At 43.1% G+C, this 27,185-nt stretch overlaps 2 protein-coding genes across 8 annotated transcripts; one reads left to right on the forward strand and one right to left on the reverse strand.

The window, feature by feature from the left end:
• Positions 1–228: 228 nt before the first annotated feature.
• selenom (selenoprotein M) lies at positions 229–4,032 on the reverse strand. Of its 2 annotated transcripts, XM_061671532.1 has the most exons (6): positions 3,868–4,032; positions 2,839–3,171; positions 1,725–1,760; positions 1,599–1,633; positions 961–1,039; positions 229–783 (listed from the first exon to the last, which is right to left on the reverse strand). In XM_061671532.1, the coding sequence occupies exons 2-6, from the start codon at positions 3,169–3,171 to the stop codon at positions 562–564; spliced, it is 705 nt and encodes a 234-aa protein (XP_061527516.1). In that variant the 5' UTR covers positions 3,868–4,032; the 3' UTR covers positions 229–561. The 2 variants fall into 2 exon arrangements, with proteins under 2 accessions (XP_061527516.1, XP_061527517.1); XM_061671533.1 differs by lacking the exon at positions 3,868–4,032 and having other exon boundaries at positions 2,906–3,086.
• Positions 3,816–25,531, forward strand: inpp5jb (inositol polyphosphate-5-phosphatase Jb). Of its 6 annotated transcripts, XM_061671528.1 has the most exons (14): positions 8,804–9,641; positions 9,720–9,733; positions 9,841–9,942; positions 10,240–10,745; positions 11,574–11,681; positions 11,812–11,920; positions 15,770–15,886; positions 19,976–20,151; positions 20,335–20,446; positions 20,727–20,836; positions 21,187–21,373; positions 21,932–22,069; positions 22,179–22,448; positions 23,011–25,531. In XM_061671528.1, exons 4-14 carry the CDS (start codon positions 10,252–10,254, stop codon positions 23,329–23,331), a joined length of 2,142 nt encoding a protein of 713 aa, XP_061527512.1. In that variant the 5' UTR covers positions 8,804–9,641; positions 9,720–9,733; positions 9,841–9,942; positions 10,240–10,251; the 3' UTR covers positions 23,332–25,531. The 6 variants fall into 6 exon arrangements, with proteins under 6 accessions (XP_061527514.1, XP_061527510.1, XP_061527515.1 ...); XM_061671530.1 differs by lacking the exons at positions 8,804–9,641; positions 9,720–9,733; positions 9,841–9,942 and adding an exon at positions 3,816–3,900 and having other exon boundaries at positions 22,179–22,262; positions 22,344–22,448; XM_061671526.1 differs by lacking the exons at positions 8,804–9,641; positions 9,720–9,733; positions 9,841–9,942 and adding an exon at positions 3,816–3,900.
• The last annotated feature ends 1,654 nt before the right edge of the window (positions 25,532–27,185 follow it).

Below are 27,185 nucleotides of genomic sequence, written 5' to 3' on the forward strand. Positions count from 1 at the left end.
GAGAAATTACGGTAAATTATTTCCTGGGTTGAAACTAGCCAGCCAGTGACTGTGTCCCAAAAGATTTCAGAAGACAAAACATATTTTTCATGGTGGTGTGTAGCAGCCAATAATTTTTCGCTGTGTGAAAGGTAATCCTTAATTTTGTCCTTGATGATGTCTCCTACAATGGCGGGCTAATGTTTCAACAGTTTGAATCTACTTTTCTCTCGAAGTAAAAACAATGCATTTGTTTGAAACATTTTATTCTTTTACAGTGGTGACACTTGCATCTTAATGTGTTCAGCAGCCCGCCCACCAGTACATGTAGCATCAGCCTCAGGCCAATCGGCAGATTTTTAGCCTGCGGCTTCATTCGGTAGCTCAGCGGGTCGGACGCGGACACAATTGGACACGAGCGAGTCGACCTCAAGACTGCCGACACGTGACGGAGAATGATAAACAATATGCCATTAACCAACTCAAAAAAAAAAAAAAAAACATTTAGTGAAGAAAAGAGTTTGTCCCTTTATTCCAGGATCTGCTGGCCTTGTCTAGCAGCAGTCTCACATTGTGGCATTGTTAGAGGTCAGAGTGCTTTGGTTCGGGCTCGGGGGTGGAGGTGTTGTGAGTGACCACAGAGGCAGTCTTGTAGGCTGGTTCACTTTCAAACGGGCTGTCTTTGGCGGGGGAGAAACGGAACTCTTCTGGCACTTGCTCCTCAGCTTGAGCCTTCTTGTAGAAGCCCAGTTTGCCCAGAAGCTCGTTGATTTCCGAGCGAGTCATGTCAGACAAGGCGATCCGCTGAGGAATCAAAATTATGCATTTACAATGGCGCCAATCCTCTAAATAAATAGTTTGATGCACTGCAATTTTTACAACACTGCAAACTACACTGAACGTATCGAATAGCTCCCTGACAATGTCAAACAAAATTCAGCGTTTGCAGATATTTCAGCCAATATACAAAACGGTACTTACATCCAGCTCCTCATAGTAATGGTTCAGGAGGACAAGCTCAGGGTCGGCCCCAGGAATGTGCTTCATCACCAGGTTATGGCTGAGGGAACGCCGGTCAAGGACCGATGCATACATACAGCACTGTGCAAAACTGCTATGATCAATGCCATTACGCTTTTATATCACAAGAATGGCTCTCACCGCATATTGTGCATCCGCTAGGGCTAAACTGTTAAATGAAAGAAACAAAAATTAAGAGCACTTTTTTTTTTGTAGTTGGCAGGCTTTGTCGATTATCGAGGCGATTATGAACAGACGAAGTGCAGAAAATAGGTGGACGGCTTGCATTGATGAAAATATCGATTTAGACGGACCGACATCATTTTCTTCCTTATCTCATGCACCACCCCTTGACAAGATTTTGTGTGAATTAGTTATGTTTGTTGTGTAATCATGCTAACTTTTTTTTTTTTTTTATCTGTCCCACTTTACTGGTTATATCTCAAAATGAATGATAAGAAAAATGTACACGATTTAAAAAAAAATTACTGGATGCTTCATGGAGGTGCATCAGCACAATCTAATGAATATTCCATGCATCTCATTTTCCAGAACTGAATCTCATTCAGTCGTGAAGGTGTATTTCACAAAAAGGATACTAAAGAGGAATGTCCTGGACCACAAAGGCTTTGACCTGCACACAAAAGCGGACGTTCAGAGACATGTCCGCCAGAGATTGTGTTGTTCTGCACTTTTGTCACATTATAGAACACAATTTACTGTACCTCTCTAAGTCTATTCAACTGTCATCCACCACATGTCTGGAAAGAGACATAATTATGAGAAACACTTCAGGTAATGAATGGGATGAACAGAAAAATTCACAGCACTTCATAAGTTTTGTTTCAATTAGAGTGTATCAAAACAGACTTTTCCCACTGCCTATTGAAACGGTTCTCAGTTCACACTTTGGCATCATGAGACCGTGACGACATTTAACAATTGGTCAACAGTTAACTCGTCATTGCGAGGCTTTAAACGGGATGCTCTCAGAGAGAAGTGGCCGCGTGACCTTTTGAGTCTTATTCGCACGTTGCAACAGAGAGACTGGAAGAGTCACAGAAAGGTATAGACGTTGGACATCCTTGGAAATGCATTGGTTGATTTATGGATCAAACACCTGTTGTGAATTTAGCTGCTCACCTCCATGTTAGAGAACAACAAATTGTGCAAAAAGCATCGATACGTTGAACAGTGCATTTTAAAGGTTCAAATTAAGTTCACCTGTCACCCAAAATGCCTAACTTCTTGTGAGTTGTGTGTGTGTGTGTGTATATATATATATATATATATATATATATATATATACACATACATACATACATACATTTAAATAATTTATTTTCTTTTTTTTTTTGTTCCCCCATTTAACTTTCCATGGCCTGTGGTAAGATGTCCAACCTATTTTATGGAAACAGGGGAGACTGGTTTTGAGTTTCGGGTGTTACAGTCCCGACAATAGCGACAGACAGCAGCAGTTTTGTTGAGCTGGAGAGCCAGGCCGAGTTCTCCCCTCAGGAAATACCTCTTACCACATCATCCCGACAGTATATCTTTATTTTTTTGCACATCGTGTGCTTTAGCGTACAATTCAGCACATAATGTACCTATGAATGCCCAATTTGCCTACATTTGACATTTCTATATTGCACACGTTTTGTTTATCTGCATCCGTTTTAGTATTCTCCTTTTACGCATGCGCACACCGGCATTCATTCACCTCAAACGGCGGGGGGGGGGGGGGGAGAATTGTTTTTTTTTTTTTTTTTTTTTAAATCTCTGCGAAATCGTGACAGCAGTGTCTTTTTTTTTTTTTTTTTTTTTTTGCCTCGTTCGTACCTCGAAACGTTGTAAACAGAGTACCCCCCTTGCACGCACGCAGCCAGTGTCGAGTATTGTACGATACCTCCACCCTTGCTCGGGCCAATCCGGCCATCTTGTTGACGTCCACGTCGTAGGAGGACGCACAAGAAAGCAGACTGAACAGCAGCAGCAGCAGCCACATTGTTCGGAACCGGGACCGGCGAAAAGCCAATGCGCGCGCCTGAAGGAAGCAGATGTGCGAGCAAAAAGTCGGCAGGCGGGGATGAGCTTGCGGGGCGACGTCACTTCCGGAGGTCGTGCCACGTCAAAGGTTTTCCACGTGAAGAAAGTGGGCGTGGTCCAAGGCATCTTATCCGGTCACAAAAAGAGAATACATGTGGGGGTGCAAAAGTAGGTTTTTATTATGAAAATAAAAATAACAGCTTAATTTAGCATTCGCAGTTTCTGCGCTCAAGCACACTTTGACACAGATATTGATTAGCACGAATAGTGAAAATCTGCGAATAATTGCATAGAGATTTTTTTTTTTTTAATTAGTAGTTTTTAACCCAAATATTGTTTTAATAAGCAGGTATATACCACCAATAAGAGTTTTCAGGGTTAATTCCCCTCCCCAACGTCCCAATTTTTCTTTAATGGAAATGTAATGTCGCTTTAGTGGGCCACATAAAATGAGGTGGCTGGCCAGATTTGGCCCCCGGGCCTCGAGTCTGATACCAGCGTGCAATGTGCCCGTCTGGTCACAGACAAAACTGGGACCCGAGATTTCCGGCGGGCCATGAACATTTCATAAAAAAAACAAAAACAAAACTGGTTAATTCAGTTTTCTTTTATTTAAAGCAATAATGTTGTTTTAGTCATAATACATGGTCATTAAAAAAATAATAATTAAAAAAAATACATCAAAATGTGTACTTGATCATGAAAGTTGTGCTCCCCCTCCCTTCTCGTGCGTTGAACGATTCCATCTCACTGCACATGTGCAGACTTGAACCAGGAAGACGGTAGCAAAACAAACTTGTGAGCAAAATGAAGCGGCCTTACCCGAGTCAAGTGGAGAAGAGGAGAAGGCGAGAGGTAAACAAAGCGTCTCGAATCGAAACCACCAAAGGGGTCATCCTTTTGAGCAGTGACGCTGGCAACAGTGAGATGCTCTTGCAAGTTGCAGTCGTACTGCTGAGGAAGATGTAGTAGAGATAATATTATATATATATATATATATATATATATATATATATATATAAATACTTTTTTTTTTTTTTTTAATGATTTTTTTTTTTTAGGGGGACCATGCATTGCGCCCCCAAAATGACCTAAATACGCCCCTGGCCGTGCTCGTCCTGATTGTGCACTTCTCCACGGTGACCACCGCGAGGCGCTGTGGTTTTACTTCCCCTCTGCGGGCCCCCTTAGCTTATCTTATCTCGGTCCAATCATGTCCCAGCAGCCGGCGTTTGGTGCGCTCCCAGACGAAGCCGTTGCTGTGGCTGCGGGGCGTGGGGGTCGCGGTGCCGTTCAGTCTCACTCGCCGGCGGTAGTCGAGTGTCCTTCTCCGACGGTTTCCGGAAGCTGCTTTGAAGGACTCGGTGGCCACACGGCGGCGTTTGTGTCTCTTTAACGCCCGGCGGGAGGAGGCGCTTGTGTACCCGGGAGATGTAGCCTGCTTGCCTGCCGCCTCGGCCGTGTGTCTCCAGCATCCAGCCCACCTCCTGCGCTCCCTCTGGCCGAGGACGACAGGGGATGCCGATGCTGCCAGCGCCAACCTTGTCTTTCAAAGTCCACCTCGTTCGGGGGGTAACGTCGCACGAGCGATCCGCTTTTTGAAACCAGCACGACACAGGTGAGTGAGGACTAGAAACACTCACAGGAGCGCTCACGTCATCCTCGTATATATACCGGAACAGTGACTCATCTAAGGACAGGGCAATTGCACTGATTGGTTGCTGTTCCCATCACAATCAACCCTCACAAATCCCTCGTATAATGCACACTATAAAGATGTTCATTTCTGCAAAGCGGTTGCTTAAAATGGGAGTTTGCAGCTTTCCGAAATGCATTTGTGTCTCATCTGTTAAAAGAGTCATTTTGACTTGACGGTAATACATTGTAAATATGATCTGTGGGGAAACAAACAAACAAACAAAATCTTGTCTCTGGCCTCAATTCCGTGCCTTTAATTTGATCTCCAAGAAACCACCGCACCTGAGCAAAAACAACCAATTTAGAGACAGAAGGCGTGTCAATTGGGCACACGCACGCAGCCTTGCAAAAAAAAAAAAAAAAAAAACAACAACTTCAAAAACAATGCCATTTAGTGTTCGTAGCGCTCCGAAAAAGTTGCTTTTCCTTTTATATTCTGCTTTTCAAGTTTGACCTACTAGTCTACAATTAAACCCTACTGGTAAACTACTGTGCTGCACTGGTAACAGTACTAGGCCCAGCTGTCAAATGAGACTCATTCTTTTTGTCCAATGGCTCAAATGTCCTTGAAGGGGCTCTGTAATTAGGCCACTTGAATTCCTACCCGCCGGAGACGTTAGTCACTGCTTCCACAATCTGCAAATGAGCTCTGACCCCCCGGGGGTCACACTCAGGGTATATCGCTCCATGTGAACCCGACAGGACGCATTTGCCATATGTACAGCGTCTATGGTCAGGTGTTACAGCTACTTTTTGTATATTACGTAGGTGATAGTGTATGTGTTTCTGCTTCATTTAATCGGAGTTGAACGGGCCCGATAATCACTCACTCGCTTCCTCAGGAGACGTGAATGGCGCGAAGATGTTGTGCCGCTTGTGCAACGCTCGCGCGTCGGTCTTGACAGGAAGGAAGACGCGGGCGACGAAGCGACTCCTTTGTAGCTGCTCAACCTCTTGCAGACATCAGCGTACACGCATCAGATCGACTTTTATAGCTCAGGTTTCCGTCCACCTGAACTGTGGATTTTAGTTCCGCTATCCAGTTGAGTGTCAGTTAGACCTCATTATCAGCTTTCCAGAACAGGCACATGATCTCTAGATCACGAATAAGCCATTAATTTTCGTCTGTGGATGTTGTACAATGTAACACAGGATTTGGCTTTTATGATGACGTCCGTGTTGATGTTTTGGATTGTGTGTTTTGGATGTTCTCCCCGTGCTTGCGTGGGTTTTCTACGGATACTCCGGTTTCCTCCAACATTCCAAAAACAGGCATGTGAGGTTGATTAAAGACTAAATTGTCCAAAAATGTGAAAGCGTGTGTAAATGGTTGTTTGTCTACACGTACCCTGTGATTGGCTGGAAACCAGTTAGGCGTACCCCGTCTCTCACCCAAAGTCATCTGGGATCGGCTCCAGCTCACCTGTGACCTTCCTGTGACTACGCCGTAAAGAAAATGAATGGATGGATGTTTCCTTTTATTTGTCAATAAATGTCCATGACAACATTCGGGAATATGATGGGGATGTTAATTGATTGTTAAGAAGACTGTACTATTAACTAAATACTTCTTCTGACATCCTGTCACTGAGGCTTTGGCCGATGAGGAACATGACGCCCCACGTGGAACAGAGCGGTGGCGAGTGTTAGGCACTAGGACCTGGAGGAAACATTTCCAGCCGTGGCAGCGTGTCATTAGTGTGAAGGTCAGCGTTGGTTTGACCCCTCACGGGGACATATGGCCCTGGAGGCCCGAAACGGCAACGCTCTCTTTTGGCTGCGATGTGAAAATTAAACGCCAGACATGAGAGGCACCGAGGCTGGAGGCTACACACGCACATGACAGTCAGTGACTATACTGACACGCTCATTAGACACTTCACAAATAGTTTCATGTAGCGGTCTCAAGCTTTTTTTTATTTGACGAATGATCACCAATAATGCTTTGGTATGATTGAGGAATGATTGAATACATTGTGGATTAGTCTAAATGTAGTTTTGCACTGGGTATTTTGATGATCAAACAAATGAAGCACATATTTGCTCTTTACACAAATAATAAACTGAGAACAAAATTAAATGTAAATACATAAAACGTGTTTTTGCATTATGTGTGCAGCATGTGGAAAACATGATACGATGTTGACCTAATGACAAACGTGCACAACTGAAATATCACTTCATATGACAACCCAGAGAAGTGAATCGTCCATAAGAATGTCCAAAATTATGATGCTAAAACTGTTCAAAAGTCAATGTTCTTTTCTGTGTTTGAAAGTGTAAGTGTCTCATGGAGTCTAACCTTTTCCGAATCTCAGACAAACTAATAAATTGCACCACAAGGTGGTCCTTCAAGGTCATATTTGGAAAAGAATGTCATGTTTGAGACCGACCGGTCAGATAGACACACAACCAGAGAGAGCCAATCACAAGCGGCGGCTTTAGAAGAAGGAAGTGATATGAAAAAAAAATATAATCTGAGCTTTTGCAGGTATTTTTCCAATGTAACTAAAATTATAATCATAGACATTTCCAAAAGCAACTAATTAAATAAAAAAAAGAAAAAATTCCCAAGTAATGTAATGGATTACAGTTACATTTTGTAATTAAATTACATAATCTTGTTGCATGTAATGAGTAACTCCCCAACACCGCCTCTAACAATTTCAAAACTAAAACCATCAGTAGTCTTTGAACGCATCGGCGTTGTCAGAAGTCAACCTGGAGGTGTAAACAGGACAAGATGGAGCTCGTTCCTTGAGTTCCTCCGCTTGCATCTCTCTCGCCCTCAGGAGGGTGCATGTAAACACCATGACACATTTGTTATTATCAAATTGTTCCGCTCGCTCCTCTGCGGACGTGAGCGGAATAGGAAACGTTAATCTGTCCTGACTGTTCCCGGCGCGGAAATTTTTTATTTTTTTTGCTCTTGCTGTTACATACATTTAAAAAAAAAAAAAAAAAAAAGAAGGAAGATCAAATGTACCGAATGTTAATTTTTCTGTGGGCAGTTTGGCTTCCACCTGACCTCAAGATGTCCTTCTGAGGTCTTGGTGTTTCCTTTTTGTCATTGTGCCCTTCATTCTCCATACAGTGAAACCGTTAAGGTCTCTTGCCATATAGTTGTCACTTTGCAAAAGTGGCCTTTTATGATTCATAACTTGTCAATCAAGTCACTGCATGTGTATTGATACCGAAGTCGTTTGAATACGTGCAGGCTTCCATCCCTTGTTTAAAATGCTCCTTTCTTTTCCAAAAAGGACCCCCCCAAAAAAATAAACAAAACGCATGCGAAGTCAATTCTTTGACGGGCCCCAAACTGAGGTGTCGTGTGAACGGTCCATTATTTGGATCAAGTGTAGATTTAAAGGAAGTCAAAGAAAAAGTGAATCATTTGTCATGTCCGTGGTGTGTTGACTTTACTTCCTGTGGTGAGATAACTGGAGCAGAAAGATAATAGTAGAGATGAAAATGGACATAAAACAGCAACTTGGTGAATACAATTAGTCATAAGATTTGAGTGGACTGAAGTTCGGTAAAATGGAGCTCAACAGCGAGGATTAGAGGCAATAAAAGAGAGCGAGAGAGGTGGGGAGCGGGGGATTAAATCTTGGAGAACGAGACTGTGCCCCAAGCAAGTGTTTTATACAGCAAAGAAGGCCTGTGATGCCACTAAAATGGGACGACTCGCTCAACTGTCCATCTAGCTCTCCTCTTATTATTTTGGACCCACCCACAATTGCCCTCCATTCTAATGCGAACTCATTGCTCCCAGACAAAGATAAGCGCAGCGTGCGGGGCTCTCTGCGTCAAGTCACAGCCGCCCGCCTTCTCTTCAAGGTCATGTGTAAGTCATGACACAGCGCTGTGCTTTATTTTTCATTAATCATTGGTTGCATACTTTGGTTGGGCACCCAAGAAGTGAAGAAAAGAAAAACAATCTGACACAATCTGACACTTGTCCCAGTTTTCTTATTTGAAGTGTCATCCGTAAGAGGAAGAGACGTCTTCTTTGCCGTCATCATTCGTGAAGGGAATACAACAAGTGAGAAATTGGATTGCATCTTCACGTCATCATTTTCGATTGTTCAATGGCCGCAATGTTTCTACAGCGGCGTTTTATCAAGATCATCATATTGTTCTTAGACTTACTGACGCTCGTACTTGGTCTTGATTAAAATCTCGATTGTGTCTTTGTGTTCTCATCCCTCAGCATGGGATACAGTTATTATTTGAGAATGAAACAACTAAATGGGCTTAGAAATCCCTCCTCTGTTGCTTCGCCGGCCGCAGCTGCCGCGTCTTGTACTGTCGACTTGCGCCGCGCTGTGCAGCTCCTCCTCGTGCGGTGTGTTCGTATTTGTTTGTCAGGTGCTCTGAGTTGATACGAAGTGACCGAGCATCTCCCTGGTTACTGCGGGAAAGGCGGACGCACTGGGCAAGAGGGGACAGTCCGCAATGTGTACAGGTCTTAGTTTCGCCGCCGCAAAACATACAATTGCATCGTTGTTGTTTGTTTGTGTTTATTAGGTGTCCTTTAGGAATTCATGCTGCTGCAACACTGTGTTTCCAAGGTTTCGAAACGGCGGGAAAGTGATCTGGCAAGGGGAGCGTCTCAATGACGAACTAAGACATCCTGTTGGGTCAACAGTGCGAGCTCGATTGACTTGCCATACAGTGTGTGGAAGAAGGGCCAAGAATAAAAAAAAAAAAAGAATAGAATTCTTCTGCAACAAAATTGCAAATACTATAAAGTGGAGCCCCCAAACACAATCTGTTCTGTGGCGCTGGTAAACGTTCCAATCTTTACTTGATTCTCTTTGCAGGGAGACATAATACACAAGGTCTGATGTGCTCAGTTTTGTTTGACGCTGTCGCCTATTGACTCTGCTCGAGAGGTCTGAACTGAACAATCTCTTCAATTTAACTTCCTGTGACCATTTGTCGGCTTAAGCTCTTGTATTTTTATTGTGCAGGTCTACCGAAAGAAGTAGGTGCTGCCACACCACACCAGAAAAAAAGTTCTGTTTCACGTTGTAACATAAATTGACTTTGGTATTCGGATAAACAAAACGAAGCCATTTCCTTCCCGTTCAGGTCACTGGCGTAGCCCTTTGAAGGGATGTGTGTCTTCTTTTTAAACACCTTCGTGACCTGAAGCGGAAGGAATCGCTTCGATTGGCTTTGCTGAATGTGAAGGTGAAGCCTAACACTTTATAACTTGATAACTTGTCACATTAAAACATGAAACTTACACTTATCACGTTAAAATGTGGAATTTATCACATTATAACGTTATGGTTTTTTTTCTTCTTCCCGAGTGTGGCAGCATTACACTATCGTGAAGTAGCGATTGATTGTAAATGAGAATGTTGAGTGCAAAATTCTGATCCTTTGGATGAACTGGTTTCTAATGTTTGGTAATGTCAGAAGTTATCGACACAATAAAATTCTTCAAATGCAAACATTGTTAGATCTGTTTTCTTTGTGTGACAGAGATCGCAGGAAATGGACCAAGACAGCCAAACCCAAAGCCAGACGTCAACCGACAACCCGAGTGAAGCAGCGGACACAGTAACCTCTCAAACTCCTGCGCCACATCCTTCAGATCCAACATGCGAGCCCATCGCTGTGCCGCCCGCCGCTACTGCCAGGCCTCGGCGGCCCCAGAGAAGCGCCAGAGTAGAAGGTTCCATAGATGTATGTGAGCCCAAAACTGAGCCCACGCGAGGAGATATCCTGGGCGAATGCGATCCCGACGGCGCCGCGGCAAGTCGTGCAAAAGCTGCTTCCAGCCCGCCCGTCAGACCCTCAGGCGACCGGCCCGCTCCCAACATCAAAGCCGGCCCAAAAGGTCCGGGGCACCACGCCGTCAGGGCGGCCTCGGTGCCCCACCCGCCTGCCAGCAAGGCTGTACCTGCTCACCTGAACCCTCACGCCCAGAGAGCTCTCTCTGTTGCAGGCACAGCCGACACTCAAGCTCAAACTGTCGAAGATTTCAGGCAAGTTCCCTGACTCGTGCGAACTTCCCTCCACGCAACTGCTCAATGCAAGATACGCTTGACACATTTGTGCCCCACAGCCCAATGATAAAGTCCACTCGCTAATTCCAATGTAATCTAAGGGATGACAAAAAAGTTTCTTTATGTGCATTTAATTTTCCAATTTCATCAGTGCTCCGTCTGTAACTTAAAAACAACACCATCTGCCCTTATGTCGCCACTGTAGACGAGGCGCAAAATAAAGCGATAAAAGCAAAAAGTGTATATTTTATTGAAAAAATAAATAAAAAATAAAAAATGCTGATTATGTACATCTTGTCACTGTAGGTGCTGTTGTGGACAACTAAATTAACAAGTCTCCTTTCAGCCCTCAGTTAAATGTAAAGTGTATGTAGTAGAATATGAGTATTTTTGCTTCAAACAGGATTCTCGGGTCGCCACAATATTTTGCCAGAGTCCACTATGTGGAAAAGGCACAACGTCAACTGAACACTGACGTCAAACTGGTTTTACTGTGAGTTATTCATACACACAACGAAAGCAAAATAACTCAACCACAAGTCGTTGGCTCTCTGGACAAATCAGATTTAGATAGTTTCAACAAGCCGCCTTTGCGCCTTCTTTATGTTCTTGAATAATTGCCAGAATTCCCAAATAATACACCTTTTGAAGAGGTGCTTGAGGTACAGTCTTAAAATACAGGCACAAATAATGCGTAGCCAAGTCATATGGTTCTCTAGGTCCTAGATCTAGGTTTTAAAGTCTTTTAATCGGGTCAAGCGATTAGTAGGAAATGAGTTCGAGATGTTAACGAGCTTTTGCCAACAGGGTGCACATCATCACTTGGAACGTGGGTTCGGCCACACCCCCTGATGACATCACCTCCTTGCTGGGCTTGAATATCGGTGATGGGAATACAGACGTGTACATCATCGGGTGAGTGTTTACGTGCTGCTGTGACAGTTAGTCATCGTCCCCGTGGTGAATGCGAATCCACGAGGCCGTCAAAGGCTCTTCTTCTGCCTGCTCCCGCTGACCCGTGTGCATTGTGTCATGTGTCTCCAAGACTGCAGGAAGTCAACTCTATGATTAACAAACGGCTGAAAGATGTCCTCTTCACGGACCAGTGGAGCGAGGTCTGCATGGAGAGACTCAGCCCCTTTGGATACGTGCTGGTCAGTAATGGTTTCTGGTTAGGACCGTGTGCTCGCTGATTAGGAATGCAGTTGGGCTGGCATTCATATGTATTATGTGATCTGTGCTCGTAGCCTTTGTTTCTGTGCTGCTGCTGCTGCTGCTGCCTTCCCTCGTTTAGTTCCCTGAGCAACAAATGGAGTGATGATTTTTAACAAGCGTGTAATGTTCGCGTGTCTGCTATCGTCCGCTCTCTCGTTGGGCACAGTCGAGCTCTCGTCGTTTCCTGGTCTTCCTCTGTGCCTAATTCCCCCTTTTGGATGCTCCACATTACAACTCAATTATCTGCCCACCCAATATTTTTGTTTTTTTAAGAGTTGGAGCCATTAATTTATTTTCTTGTAATATGACTGCAGTAAATACACTCAGTAAAACAAAATACAATCTCCCGTACTATTACCTAATACACAAGTTTGATCAAAAATTCTACCTTTTATAAGAAAATGTTTGGATTTGCAATGTATTAATCATATTTCAGCAGGGAATATAAGGTACAATACATTACAATGGATTTATTGTTATTTCTCGACAGCACATCTGCCATGCAGAATTTTTGTATGCAGAACATTGGTCATTGTTTAAAAAAGTATTTGAGACGTAAAATGGCATCCTTCTTTAATATTGATGATGTTCTGACTTTTTTTCGCCATAGATTTAATGTAATTGTAACCAAAGGGAAGAACATGTTAGTAGTTTTTTAATGTGGTTGTACTCATACCGAGAAGTGTGTCTAATATTTTGCCTCCTATTTCACTGTGCACTGTTCAGTGAGAATTAAAATACTAAATCTAGCTTAATTTACCGTTATGTTTATTGTTGTGATTTTACTTTGCATTGTAAAAGAGCGTCATTGCATGGCACTGAGGTCTGAGGTTCTAATACTCAAGCAACCTGACATGTGACCATCATCATTGCAAAATTTTCTAACCAAAAATCATTTTATTGAGCACTTCAAATGCTTCTACAACCCTTCATAACAGATACATTTACGAAAAACGATTGATTATTGAAGTACATGATCTATTCTGCCGCGCACAATGCTCTTCTCATGAGAAATGTTCCATTTGCTCGCCGTTTGAAATTTCACGGTAATTTTAACGAATCGACTTGGGAGAAGCCCTCGGAATTTTGACCCAGAAAACCTCACTGGTGGATATTTGTAACTGAAACTCGTCAGTCAGTCAGAGGTGTTCCTCAAGTAGCACACGAAATGAAAGGGTCGAGGAAATATATTGAGAAATAATGAAATTATGCTCTTTTGATCGAATTTTAAGGTGCATTTTTATTTTTTATGTATTTATTTATTATTATTTTTTAACTAGATTTTCTGTAGGCGACATCACACAAACATTCCCCAAAAATGAATTTTTTTTTCTTCCACAAAAACATCTGACATCAAAATTATTAGTGCGTTGTAGTCAGATTGAAGGGGGCAGTCCAGCCAGATTTTAGCATTTTGACATTCACACTACAATTACAATAATGAATATTGTTAAAATAATACATCTCTGTTATCTTTGTAAAGACAGCATTTTTGACACAGCCCTTGGATGGGATTGCACTGAATCACATAAATTGTGCTTGTACAGTTACTGTATTTTGTAGAATATCATATTGAATATACAGCACTTCTTATTACCTTAAACAACATTGCAACATTGCAAATTAGTAAACAAAACCTAATCATCTCAGGCATTACCTTTTTGTATCGTTATTTTCTATAGCTTGTGCGTTAGCAGGACATAGCATTGCAAGCGGTTGGTTTTCCTGCATCCTGTTGTGAAAGGACGTTTGCTGGTGCCGCCGGCGTGTAAACGACGTAATCGCGTCTATGCGAGCGTGAATCAGCTGTCGAGCCGAAAGAGCGAGACAAACGTCTTCCAGGCTGCTGTTTTTATTTTGGGATCAGAATGTTGTCAGCTTTGATGGGCCTCTGGCAACAATACTGATGTTGTCTTCCCACTCTCATGGTCAGCGACATGAGTTCGGCGTTATTGCTGGGGGGGCGGGGGGGTATTTGGGCGACAACAACCTATCATAAAAAAAAAAAAAAAAAAAAAAAAGGTTTTCTATTGACATGACAATCATTGAAGTTTGTATGAGGAATTTTCGCCTCTTCTCTGTAGAAGAGATGCAATGACAATTGTAAATACTTTTAAAAAAAAGAAAGCATATATGGTTGTAAACAAACCCAAAATTATTGTAATATGGTTCCAATTGTTTTCCTCACTTGTATAGCGTGAGATGTTTTTTTTTTCATGCTATGTTTCCGTCATTTTAATTATTCTTTGTTGTTGCTGTATTCCTATATGCTCATACCTCAAGAAAATATCATTTCCATTCCAGTGTGTGTGTGTGTGTTTTTTTGTTTTTTTTTTAAATTTGTGTCTGTTTCTCTAAGTTTTATGAACGTTCGGACATCAGCCAACTTGACAAATAGCTGCCTGTGACCATTATCAACATCAGCGCACAAGAGACCTAATCTGTAATTCACAATGGTGCTACAAGTGAATGTGTAGAAGTGAGCCATTACTTTTAGAGGACAAATCCGTTTAATATTGTATGAACCAATTAGTTTTACGTTGGATTTAGCAGGCTTGTTATCTTTGTGGCAAGTTTGTAAAGGCAAGTTTTCACTTGGTCCAGTGCTGCACATTGAAGGAATGCACATATTTGTTCTGAATACTGTATAATAAATTGGGAATATACTAATCACATTTGCCCAATGGCACACGTGCTTACCAGCCACAACATTAGGTACACCTATGCACTCACATATGATTCCATAAAACAGCTTTGTTAATATTTTCTGCCTTTGCAAACATGATATTGGTCACTTTGTCCAGGTGGTATTGATTTAACGTAATTTTTTAAATTGTTGTTGTAGTGTGCCATGGTGTAGAACTGCGTTGCGTCACACTGAGAGGTACTGAGAAGTGGTTATATATTATTTTTTGCCATCTCACGTGGATGAATGAAAAAAGACAATCGACCTTTTAGAAACAGTTGTCATGATGATGCAAAGCCGTTGTACACCACCATCGCCACAAAATCTTAAGTGTCTTTTTTTTTTGTACATTTTTGTTGCATTGGACTAGTACCTAATGACCGGTCAGCACTTTTTAATATTTGTCTCCAAACAATCGCCGTAAAAAAGTTGGTCCACATCACATTTCAGTAGAAATCATTACGCAACAAAGGCGTACAGCTAGCCAGTAACAACACAAGCAAGAGGGTCTTCAATTACGTGGAGATGTGCGCATCCATTACTGGCCACAGGGCATTTCAGACTCAGTGTGATTATGCTTCATTGGCCTGCAGTTGGGATGAGTGGACTAGTGAAGGAGAATGGGAGGGGGACAGAATCACAGTAGATCTCCATTGGGGAGTTTGGCATCGCATGCAAATACTTCATCTTGCTCTACTTTAAACAATGCACGTGCTTTATTCACGGGTCTACGTACACGTGCCGCTCAAAAATGTCAAAATCTGCATAACATGGTGTAAATGCGAGGCCGCGAGAGAGAAAACAAATGAACCTCAGACGAGCGACATTTACGCTGCAAACCAGCCTGTTACCATGGTGAGGGGTGACCGCGAGCAACGGCCTGATTAGTGTGTACTGCTTCTCGTAAAGTAGCGGTTGAGCTCGGCCGCAGGAGGTTTCGGGCCGTTACCAAGTCGGGGTTGAGCTCATGCAATTTGTTTATTGAAATTTAAGGGCTAGCTGACTCGTACAGCTACATTGTTTCACTTGGAAATATTTAACTTACCTTTTTTCAGAGTCATGCAAAGTGCTTGTTGATTGTAACTGTCCATGTTGTCCTTAGGTGACCTCTCAGAGGATGCAGGGCGTGCTGCTGCTGGTTTTTGCCAAGTACTACCATCTGCCCTTCCTCCGTGGTGTCCAGACGGAGACCACCCGCACTGGCCTGGGGGGTTACTGGGTGAGACGACCACTGACGCGCTCCTCTCTTTAGCGCTGTGATAGGAAACCATCGCACTGGAAAAGAGAGAGACGTCCGTGACAAATGCGCTCACCGGCCACAACGTTAGGTACAGGTGGTAGTAGGGGTGCACAGTATAGTAGATGCTGTGTATGCGGTAGACGGTATACATTTGCCCTCTCATTTTAAATTAATAAGTGTCTAGAAAGAATGAAATGCAGCCCTATGGGGGGCACAAGTCAGTGCAAACTGTAGGCCGGTCCCAAGCCCGGATAAATGCAGAGGGTTGCGTCAGGAAGGGCATCCGGTTTAAAACCTTGCCAAACAAATATGAGCGTTCATCCAAAGAATTCCATACCGGATCGGTCGTGGCCCGGGTTAACAACGTCCGCCACCGGCGCCGTCAACCCGCGGGGCGTCGTTGGAAATTCAGCTACTGTGGGTCGAAGTCAAAGAGGAAGAAGAGGTGGAAAGCGGGTTCTTCGGCAGAAAGAGAAGAGGAAAACACAGAGCCTAGAACTGAATGTGGGGACTTTGAATGTTGGGACTATGACAGGAAAATCTCGGGAGTTGGTTGACATGATGATTAGGAGAAAGGTTGATATATTTGTGTGTCCAGGAGACCAGGTGGAAAGGCAGTAAGGCTAGGAGTTTAGGGGCAGGGTTGAAATTATTTGACCATGGTGTAGATGGGAAGAGAAATGGAGCCGGGGTTATTTTAAAACAACTGTTGCTTAAGAATGTCTTGGAGGTGAAAAGAGTATCAGATCGAGTGATGAGGCTGAAATTTGAAATTAAGGGTGTTCTGTGTAATGTGATTAGCGGCTATGCCCCACAGGTAGGATGTGACCTAGAGGCGAAAGAGAAATTCTGGAAGGAGCTAGACGAAGTAGTTCTGAGCATCCCAGACAGAGAAAGAGTCGTAATTGGTGCAGATTGTAATGGACATGTTGGTGAAGGTAATAGGGGGGATGAAGAAGTGATGGGTAAGTACGGCATCCAGGAAAGGAACTTGGAGGGACAGATGGTGGTAGACTTTGCAACAAGGATGCAAATGGCTGTAGTGAACACTTTTTTCCAGAAGAGGCACGAACATAGGGTGACCTACAAGAGCGGAGGTAGAAGCGCACAGGTGGATTACATCATGTGCAGACGATGTAATCTGAAGGAGGTTATTTACTGTAAGGATGGTGGTGTGTAAGATGACTCTGGTGGTGGGGAGGAAAATTAGGAAGACAAAGGCAGAGAAGAGAACCATGTGGTGGAAGCTGAGACAGGACGAGTGTTGTGCAGCTTTTCGGGAAGAGGTGATACAGGCTCTCCGTGGACGGGAGGAGCTTCCAGAAGACTGGACCACTGCAGCCAAGGTGATCAGAGAAGCAGGCAGGAGAGTACTTGGTGTATCTTCTGGCAGGAAAGGAGAGAAGGAGACTTGGTGGTGGAACCTCACAGTACAGGAAATCATACAAGGAAAAAGGTTAGCTCAGAAGAAGTGGGACACTGAGAGGACCGAGGAGAGGCGAAACGAATACATTGAGATGTGACACAGGGCAAAGTTAGAGGTGGCAAAGGCAAAACAAGAGGCATATGATGACATGTATGGTAGGTTGGACACTAAAGAAGGAGAAAAGGATCTATACAGGCTGGCCAGACAGAGGGATAGAGATGGGAAGGATGTGCAGCAGGTTAGGGTGATTAAGGATAGAGATGGAAATATGTTGACTGGTGCCAGCAGTGTGCTAGCTAGATGGAAAGAATACTTCGAGGAGTTAATGAATGAGGAAAATGATAGAGAAGGGAGAGTAGAAGAGGCAAGTATGGTGGACCAGGAAGTGGCAATGATTAGTAAGGGGGAAATTAGAAAGACATTAAAGAGAATGAAAAATGGAAAGGCAGTTGGATCCATATGACATTCCTGTGGAGGTATGGAAGCATCTAGGAGAGGTGGCTGTGGAGTTTTTGACCAGCTTGTTCAATAGAATTCTAGCGGGTGAGAAGATGCCTGAGGAATGGAGGAAAAGCGTACTGGTGCCCATTTTTAAGAACAAAGGTGATGTGCAGAGCTGTGGCAACTATCGAGGAATAAAGTTGATGAGCCACACAATGAAGTTATGGGAAAGAGTAGTGAAGGCTAGACTCGGGGCAGAAGTGAGTATTTGCAAGCAACAGTATGGTTTCATGCCTAGAAAGAGTACCACAGATGCATTATTTGCCTTGAGGATGTTGATGGAAAAGTACAGAGAAGGTCAGAAGGAGCTACATTGTGTCTTTGTAGATCTAGAGAAAGCCTATGACAGAGTACCCAGAGAGGAACTGTGGTACTGCATGCGGAAGTCTGGAGTGGCAGAGAAGTATGTTAGAATAATACAGGACATGTACGAGGGCGGCAGAACAGCGGTGAAGTGTTCTCTAGGTGTGACAGAAGAATTTAAGGTGGATGTGGGACTGCATCAGGGATCAGCCCTGAGCCCCTTCCTTTTTGCAGTGGTGATGGATAGGCTGACAGATGAGGTTAGACTGGAATCCCCGTGGACCATGATGTTTGCAGATGACATTGTGATCTGCAGTGAAAGAAGGGAGAAGCTGGAGGAACAGTTAGAAAGATGGAGGCATGCACTGGAAAGCAGAGGAATGAAGATTAGCCGAAGTCAAACAGAATATATGTGCATGAATGAGAGGGCTGGTGGGGGAAGAATGAGGCTACAGGGAGAAGAGATAGCGAGGGTGGAGGACTTTAAATACTTGGGGTCAACCGTCCAGAGCAATGGTGAGTGTGGTCAGGAAGTGAAGAAACGGCTCCAAGCAGGTTGGAACAGGTGGAGGAAGGTGTCAGGTGTCTTATGTGACAGAAGAGTCTCTGCTAGATAACTCATTCAGAAATACTTCCATTGTTATTTTAATGGCGATATATATATATATATATATATATATATATATATATATATATACCATTACTGTGAAGGAATTCAATTCATGCTGTAATATTCATTCTTCGGCCATATCGCCCTGGCTTACGTTGTTGTATATATCATCCTGAGAGGTGTTTCTAATATTCTGTTGACCGTATTGGGCTATTTGAGAAGCACAGACTGTTGATGATGCACTTGACTAACAAATATGCGCCCATATTTTGGCTTGTGCCATTGACGGTGTTTTGGTTGACTCTCCTGACTTCCATGTGGGTTCTTTCCCACATGGAGTCAGCCTTTCCTCCAGAGTCAGCTGGGATGGGCTCCAGCTTCCCGTGACCCTCAACAGGGTAAGCGATGTAGAAAATTGATGGCTTTTGACTTGCGGGTGATTACACATACAATATTTATTCAACAGAAATATCCGGACTAGTTCTGCATACGAGTGAACCAAGCTGCATTGTTACAACTTAAGCAGTATTGAGAAGGCTTAGTATGTAAACTGTGGTAAATAATTTGTGTCTTTCAGGTCTGTAGTCACCGGACACAACACGAGATACATCTGCGATGGTGTTAAATCCAATAATTACAGTACATTGTTAATGTTTGGATAGTCAGGCAAACCAAAACTAACCAAAAGGCAAACTGCACTCTGACAAAATACCTACTTATGTCAGGGTGTGTCCGTTATTTTTTGCTTTCTTTTGTTTGAACTGATTTAAAAAAAAAAAAAAAAAAAAAGAAAAAAAGGTTGCTGCAGCACATCCCAATCAGGCAATCACATGCAGATAATTTGGCCGCATTGTCCTCATTGCTGCGGGATTGAATAAATAACTGCCTGCAGAGTTATGCAACCGTGACTTCTAAGTTAAATCCTGCTGTTGTCCAGAGTGCATGGCAGGCGTCAGCACATTCTACACGTTTTACACACTGACGCGTCTTTTGTGATTCAGTGAGGCAGCAGATTGGGGAGAACGGTGGGAGGGTATCCGCACACTCGTCTTTCCAACCTATACTTCCCATGTACAGTTTTTGTTTGCGTGAAATATTCTCTGACTCACAATGAACACATTTCCTGTTACGCAGAAGTGACGACACATGCACACAACTAGTGCACACGCTTAGAATGTGTAGTTTCTCACCTTACCCTAATTTATTCCCCTGCCTCTGTGTGTCATAGGGAAACAAAGGTGGAGTCAGCGCCCGCATGTCAGTGTTCGGTCACACTATCTGCTTCCTCAACTGCCACCTGCCGGCTCACATGGAAAACTCGTATCAGCGCATGGAGGACTTTGAGAGCATCCTGCAACAGCAGCAGTTTGAGGGCCAGGCGGCCTCTGGTGTCCTTGACCACGAGTACGTCACAAACACATTTCGGCACTCACACAGTGATGACACACATGGATGTGACCGTATGGTCTTAGTATTTTAAGGTGACAAGTGTGAAGTATGAAAAATACATTTTTCAAAGAACTGCAACATTTACAGATCTTTTTCATGATCAACAGAACGTAAGTGTCCTTTGAAATTGAATTGCAGTGTGGTGTTCTGGCTGGGGGATCTCAATTTCCGCATCGATGACTTGGAAATGCAAGTGGTAAAAACAGCCATTGACAATAACAAGCTCTCAGTGTTGTGGGAAAAAGATCAGGTAAAAAAAAAAAAATTTTAATATGTACAGTATGTTTAATAGGAGACGATTGAGAATGACAGAATGAATATCACTGTACTTATTATTTTTTTTATTGTATAACTGTGTAGTTTTATTGACCAATACTTGGGAAGATTCTTAAGGTACACCTCCATTACTCCTGACTATTACTGAAGCTAATGTCTTATGCGGGTGTGATTGTGATTTGAGCCACTAGGGGGTGTAAGAGAGACCCAAGGGAAAATCACCCATGATGGTAAAACCATTGTTATTATTTCAGTTAAACATGGCAAAGGACAGTGAGACGGTGTTAGAGGGATTCCAAGAGGGGCCCCTGAAGTTCCCCCCCACTTACAAGTTTGATGTTGGGACAAACGTATACGACACAAGGTTGGTGAAGCAGCTGCAATGTCGGCGTCAGAGCGCAGCTAACCAGGGGGGCATTAGGTCAGCGCGTGGGGGGCACATTCTGCCGCTTAATAAATGTTTCATAAGATTTGTTTTCTGTCAACAACTAATACGGATTTTAAAAATGATTACGTTTGGCAAATGTCTACACTGCAAAGGAGGGCAGGGGGCCACAGTAACTTGAGGGTGCATGACGCACATACCGAGCAACAATCAATTCTCAGCAAATGATCACATTTGCTCTGGAATGCGCCCATCGGATTGTATACAATACCTCAGTTTCAATCATTCGAGGAGATGTTCTTTCTCTTCGCTCCGTGTCCTCCTCCCAGCGGAAAGAAGCGGAAACCGGCTTGGACCGACCGGATCCTCTGGCGCGTAAGAGGCACCGGCACTGGGAAGCGTGGTTCTGTTTCAGGGCTGACCAGCGGCACCAAAGTAACGCAGCACTGCTACAGAAGTCACATGGAATACGTAGACAGCGACCACAAACCAGTCTCTTCCATCTTTACCCTGCAGGTGAGCGTACCGGACTGTCTGTGGGGGAGGTAACCACATTGAGAGGGACACAAAATATACAAAGTATTTTATATAATTGAAGCCCATTATAATTGGATTTGTTTTTGTTTTTTTTGGAGGGGGGGGGGGGGGGGGGCGTGCATTAGCAGGAAAATACCACCAATAAGTGGTTTCACCAAAAAACAAAAGGTTCTCATATAATACATTATATGCACTGTATATGTATATATTTTTCCCAATCTGTCTCATAAACATCCATCCATCCATTTTCTGAGCCGCTTCTGCTCAGTAGGGTCGCGGGCGTGCTGGAGCCTATCCCAGCTGTCATCGGGCAGGAGGCGGGGTACACCCTGAAAACTAAGACTGGAACATAAAATATAATATTGGTGATAATGCTGTTAATTTACGGTAGCTGTGAAATAAACCTTACATTTGGCGGCTGTCTAATAAATGTGTTAAGCACTTTCCGTATGACTTATGTAGTGCTACGCAGTTCTTGTTTAACCAAGTAGTTGTGATTCGGAGGAGCCTTCTTGTTCATGAGCAATTCCTCTGCAGTTCCCTTACAAGGTGGACGTTCCCCTGGTCATAGTGTTGGTGGAGGATGAGTGGAATAGTATTGCTGACGCTATAGCCAAGTTCAAACTGGCACCCAACTATTGTCGCAGCTCCTGGGACTGGATCGGACTGTATAAGGTAGAAAATGTCACGTTGACTGCTCACGCCAAACCAATTTTCCCAACCATCAGAATCAGAATCAGCTTGTTGCAGGACTCCATTAGTGACTTTGCCTGTGCTGCCTCAGGTGGGTTTCAAACACCACAAAGACTATGTGGGATACGTGTGGGCCAAACAGGAGGAAGCAGATTATCATAGACAAGAACATCAGGTAAAATGGATGTTTACTGTAATCTCGTTTAAAGACGGCTTCCTGTCAAATTCAATGAATATCTCCCAAATTGTTTTGCAGGTAACCTTTACAGAAGAGGAACTGCCCAAAGGCTCAGGAGATTTTATCTTGGGTTACTATAGCAACAACATGAGCACCATTGTGGGTGTAACGGAGCCATTCCAGGTAATCACCAACATAGTATACAGCATTTGAAAATGTGTAGGAATTGTGACTTTTTTCCTTTAACTATAAAATGTTGATACAATATAGAATTGGAAGCAGTGAAGGCAGCACGATGGACTGCTTAACTCAGGGCTAGATGTGCTGAGTTTCGGGGTTCGAATCTGGGCTCTGACCTTCTTTTATGCAGTTTGCATGTTCTCACTGTTGTTTTTAGGGTTAGGTTCTCTCCCCACCCTTCCTCATTCCAAAAACATGCATGTTGGCTTACGTGAAGACTCTAAATTGTCCATAGTTGTGAATGGTTGATTGCTTATGGGTGCCCTGTTATTGACGAGCAACCAGTGTGTAGCCCGCCTCTTGCCCAAAGTCACCTGGGATAGGCTCCAGCTCACCCGTGACCATAATGAGCACAGTTGGAAACGAAATGGCTAGCTGGATTGTATACAGCTACATCTTGACTTGTAATTGCAAGAACTGATTTAAAAGTGTTTATACTGTGTTCATTTCCCCCTTTCTTGTCCTAATGGCGCCTACTTCATTCGTCTCTATCTTGCGTCCACAGATCCAGCTCCCCACATCCGGCAATGACACCAGCTCTTCAGACAGCTCCGACTTCAGCTCCGAGGACGACTGCACCGTCGTCGTCATGAAGTCCAGGTCCCGCAGTCCCAGTCCTCACAAGGCCAAGCACCACCGCCGTCGCAGCGGCAGCCACAGCCGCTCCGGAAGTCCCTCGCATGGCAAAATGAAGGAGCCCGCTGCCACCGACGAAGTTCCATCCACGCCAGTGTCTACGTCCGAGTCCGTAAAACGCCCAGCAGAGGGCAGCCAACGGCCCGTGTCTGAAGAGGACAACAAACAGAGAGAGGAGACTGGAGCCTGATTTTGTCTCATGGAAAGCAAAAATGGTGCGTCTTTTATTAGATAATTACCACACTGGATGTTTGTTTTCATGAATCAGTGCAGTTTGGGATGCCATCCTTTTCAGGAACAACCGTCGAGTTCCTCAAGAGGGTTTACTTTGCCTTAAGTTATTTTTTTTTCATTCCCAAATGTTTCACTCTGTCCTGCATTTTATCAGTTCTTGGTCCATCATTTGCTGTGATCAGTACAACCATGCATAAATGTATTTTTTTTAAATTATATATATATATATATCTTTCAAGGGCATTTTCTCATCTTGTTGAAGTCAAGGTCATTTGCTTGGCCTGTGTTTGGGCAGTGAATGCCTTCAGGTGCAGATGCATGATGACCATGCTGAGGATGTGATCTGGCTCAGGTTGCAAGTGTCGTCATGTGTTGGATCTAACACAGCATTGCTACTGTAGCAGCCTAAATATTACGAGAAACTACCACTGCCCCATCGAGCAGACACATTTGGCACGAATGATCTTTTGTGGCTTGTAGTGAGGCATTTTAAGCCGCTAGTATTTTCTTCTGGTTCAAAGCGGTCATGACAGTCATACTGTATCTGCACTGAACACAAAAAGCTACCATCCACTGTTCCCTTTGGAAATGCATTATCTTGAGACATACACATGATTGTTTTGGGGATTTATTTGCAAATGGATGTAGCCGTGCAGCATTACAACTTGCAGCGACTATTCCTTTTAGCCACAGGAACATGGTGCGACCAGCAGGTGACATCTCAAATCATCCCCCAGTGGGAGTAATATCTCTTCCTGGATGGCTAATCTCAAATATAAAAGAAAGTATTTGTATGATGGGCTTTAGGGGGCTCTGCCATGTCAGAAGCGTTTGCACATGTCGGGGCAGAGCGAATGTGAGCGTTAAAGGCCTTTAAATAGACCCCGAATGAGTCCGGCGAGATGTGGCGTCCCGTGGGAGGATCGCTCTCAGCTGACACAGTACAGCTGTCCTGCCAGAGTTCAATTTTATTGGCTGCGGGGCAGCTGATATCGTCAAACTAATTACGATGGCGGCAAACAACAGCCAAGATCTGAACACCCATCTTTTAAACAAATAAGCACAAACATGAATCAGCAGAAAACCCTTCTGTTTTATACCGTTATCAATTCCGAACAGTTGCCTGACTTGTGGAAATGTGAGCAAGCGGCAACTCTACCATGTAGAGCAGCTACATGGCTTTGCATTTGCATTGTGAACCATACCTGGCATACATTATGAAATATCGCAATTGCAACATGACATTTCAAATCAATACTGTACATGCTTAGTCCAGTTTCATTTCAAGTCCTGTTCCATCTCCAGTGACTTTGTTCTCTGCTAAGGTTCTTTCCTTCACTGATCCTGGTGATTAACTGTTAGAGTGTGACCTCCGATGACCCATCTAAGACACTTTGACCCCTTTTGAACTCTTAGAGTAGGACAGTATTGTGTAGCTGTTACCTCAGTGTGTATTTTTAAGATTCAGTGTGCGTGTGTGTGTCTGAATGGTGTTTGCTACAACTGCGTTTGCATGGTGTGGACATACTCTACATTCCGGTACTGTGATTGCTGTGCCGTCAAGTGCTGTTTTTGACTCTTTGTCATTTGTGAAAGTTGTTAGAAAATTAGAAAAGGTATGACGGTTCAAAATGTATCTTCCATGTAAGTGTTAGGTGAAGACAACTACAAGGATCGGTACACCTGCATAAATCTGAAGCTTTCGAATGATTTCAAAGTGTAACTGTGTATTTAGTTTATTTTAAAATGGAAAATACAGTATAGCCTAATGGACCTGTGTTTATACTAAGATGTTTAAAACAAAAAAATGTGCGATGAATGAGAAAAAATATCTGTCATGATCAGTGACTTGTGAAAAAAATGTCTGCTGAATGTCATTGTTTTCCTATGTGTCTCAAATAGAGTAATATGTATCAAAAGAAGGATAAAAATTAAGTATGATATTAAGATAGCAGACAATCTATGCCACAAAGTTTATTTTCCTTAAATTATGCATTTATTTTCTTATTTAGATGTGTAACTGTAAAATGAGCCTGAATTCTGCTGGCCAGTGACGGAGCATTATATCATCCAAGACGGTTTTTCTTTTGATGTTCTGAGCATGATTTCTCACGTTGCTTGAAAAATAAAGTACAATAAAATGTTGCTTTTTTTTTTGTATGATCTGTAGTTTATTGAGTCTTCCTGTGTTTGTTTGCTGAATGAAAACGGCTTAAGAAAACTGAACTGAATGAGCATGTGCAAAGGCGTTTTGTGCATTACTAACTGCAACAGAAGGGACACTGGCCTTTTATTGCGGGCGGCCTAAGGCACACGTGCAATAATTGTGTTGTCTAATCAACATTTTGATATGCCACACCAGTGGGGGAGAAAGCAGAAGTGCTCACTAAAAGAGATAAATTTGTGAACATTTGACTGTCTACATAGAAAAACTCGGAGTTTCGCTCATGAAAAAATGGGAACATAAAATTGTTGCGTTTGTATTTATGTCAGTATATTATGTGCAATACAGGCTAATCATAGCCCTCGTCTCTACATTTGCATTTTTGTACAAACAATTGTTTCTTTTTAGCAGTGGTGAACTAGGCTTTCATTTGTTTTGAGTTAGATTTATCATTTGCACTATAGGATCACAAATCCAGTTATTTTTTTATTCCATTTTATTTTACACACAGGTCTTTTTTTTTGTACTTGGAATAAATATGGGACCTTGGGTACTAATTTCATGCCACCTCATGTGTAAATGTGTGCTGGTATGACAATAAAGTTTCTTGAATCCTTGAAATGAGTGATAAGATCAACGTGCCCGTCATTTCCAGAACAGAGAGTTTATTATGATTATGGTGGTGGTGGTGTTATTGTTATACGGTATAGGAACCAAACATCACACCACATCCTGCAGAGAGCAATAGCAGGTGCGTCTTGCATCATGCTTTTGCCCTCTGAAAAGGAAAGTGTCGGTTCTGCAAACTCATGCTGACTCGTTTGCGCTGATGCAACACCGGCCAGGGATTGTACCACTCTGTTGTTATGGAAACGGAAACTTCACAGACCCTAGTAAGTATAAGGATGAATGGACACCAGAATGTGCACTTTGATGTTATCGGCCCAATTTTCAGTCTGATTTGATGCATTAGAACAATAAATGACGCTATGGCCTCGCTCAGCTTATGGTTTCCGAAGAGTAGACTGTCATCTTTGACCACAAGCCTTGCCGGCCATTGGCTTTAGCAACAAAAGTATGGTCATGATGCCTAAATGTTCTTCATGACATTGAGAAACAATTCAATGTAGAAAGATGATGATAAACAATAAAGCCCAGAATTCTGGGATCCATTTCAAGCCCACGCTAAACCAGACACCTGGCAAGTCATTTACCGACCAGACAGATACAACATGTTCACAATCAAGAGATTCTGATCATATGACACAGCAGTGCCTGAAGCCAACTAGAGATGGGAGCCTTTTCATATGTAGAATAAAGAAGTTAAAACAAAAGATAACTCGAAGCTCTGCTCTGCCAACTGCCGTCTGCTTTTTACGCTTCTGTAAATATATTGTATCTGGAATATATTCATCTATTACATAAACAACCCAGATTTAGATTCCTCAATGTGTCTTCATGCTGATTTTTAGAATGTGGAAGAAAGTCACGGCACCCGAAGAAAACCTACACAAGCAAAGGGAGAACATGCAAACTCCACACAGGAAGGCAGGGAGCTAGGATTTGAACTCTGAGCCTCAAAACTGTGCAGCAAACATGGTCATTAGATAAAAGCCAAATTATGTTATACCCTGTTTGAGGTGGTA

This window comes from Phycodurus eques, chromosome 3 (genome assembly GCF_024500275.1).
Source record: "Phycodurus eques isolate BA_2022a chromosome 3, UOR_Pequ_1.1, whole genome shotgun sequence".
In the NCBI taxonomy this organism is placed as follows: Eukaryota; Metazoa; Chordata; class Actinopteri; order Syngnathiformes; family Syngnathidae; genus Phycodurus; species Phycodurus eques.

Coding starts and splice junctions, on each gene's coding strand:
- inpp5jb (XM_061671526.1), top strand. CDS start 3,853: ATGAAGCGGCCTTACCCGAGTCAAGTGGAGAAGAGGAGAAGGCGAGAG. Junction 15,887..19,975: donor CTGGCCTGGGGGGTTACTGG/GTGAGACGACCA, acceptor TGTGTGTCATAG/GGAAACAAAGGTGGAGTCAG. Junction 22,449..23,010: donor GTGTAACGGAGCCATTCCAG/GTAATCACCAAC, acceptor TTGCGTCCACAG/ATCCAGCTCCCCACATCCGG.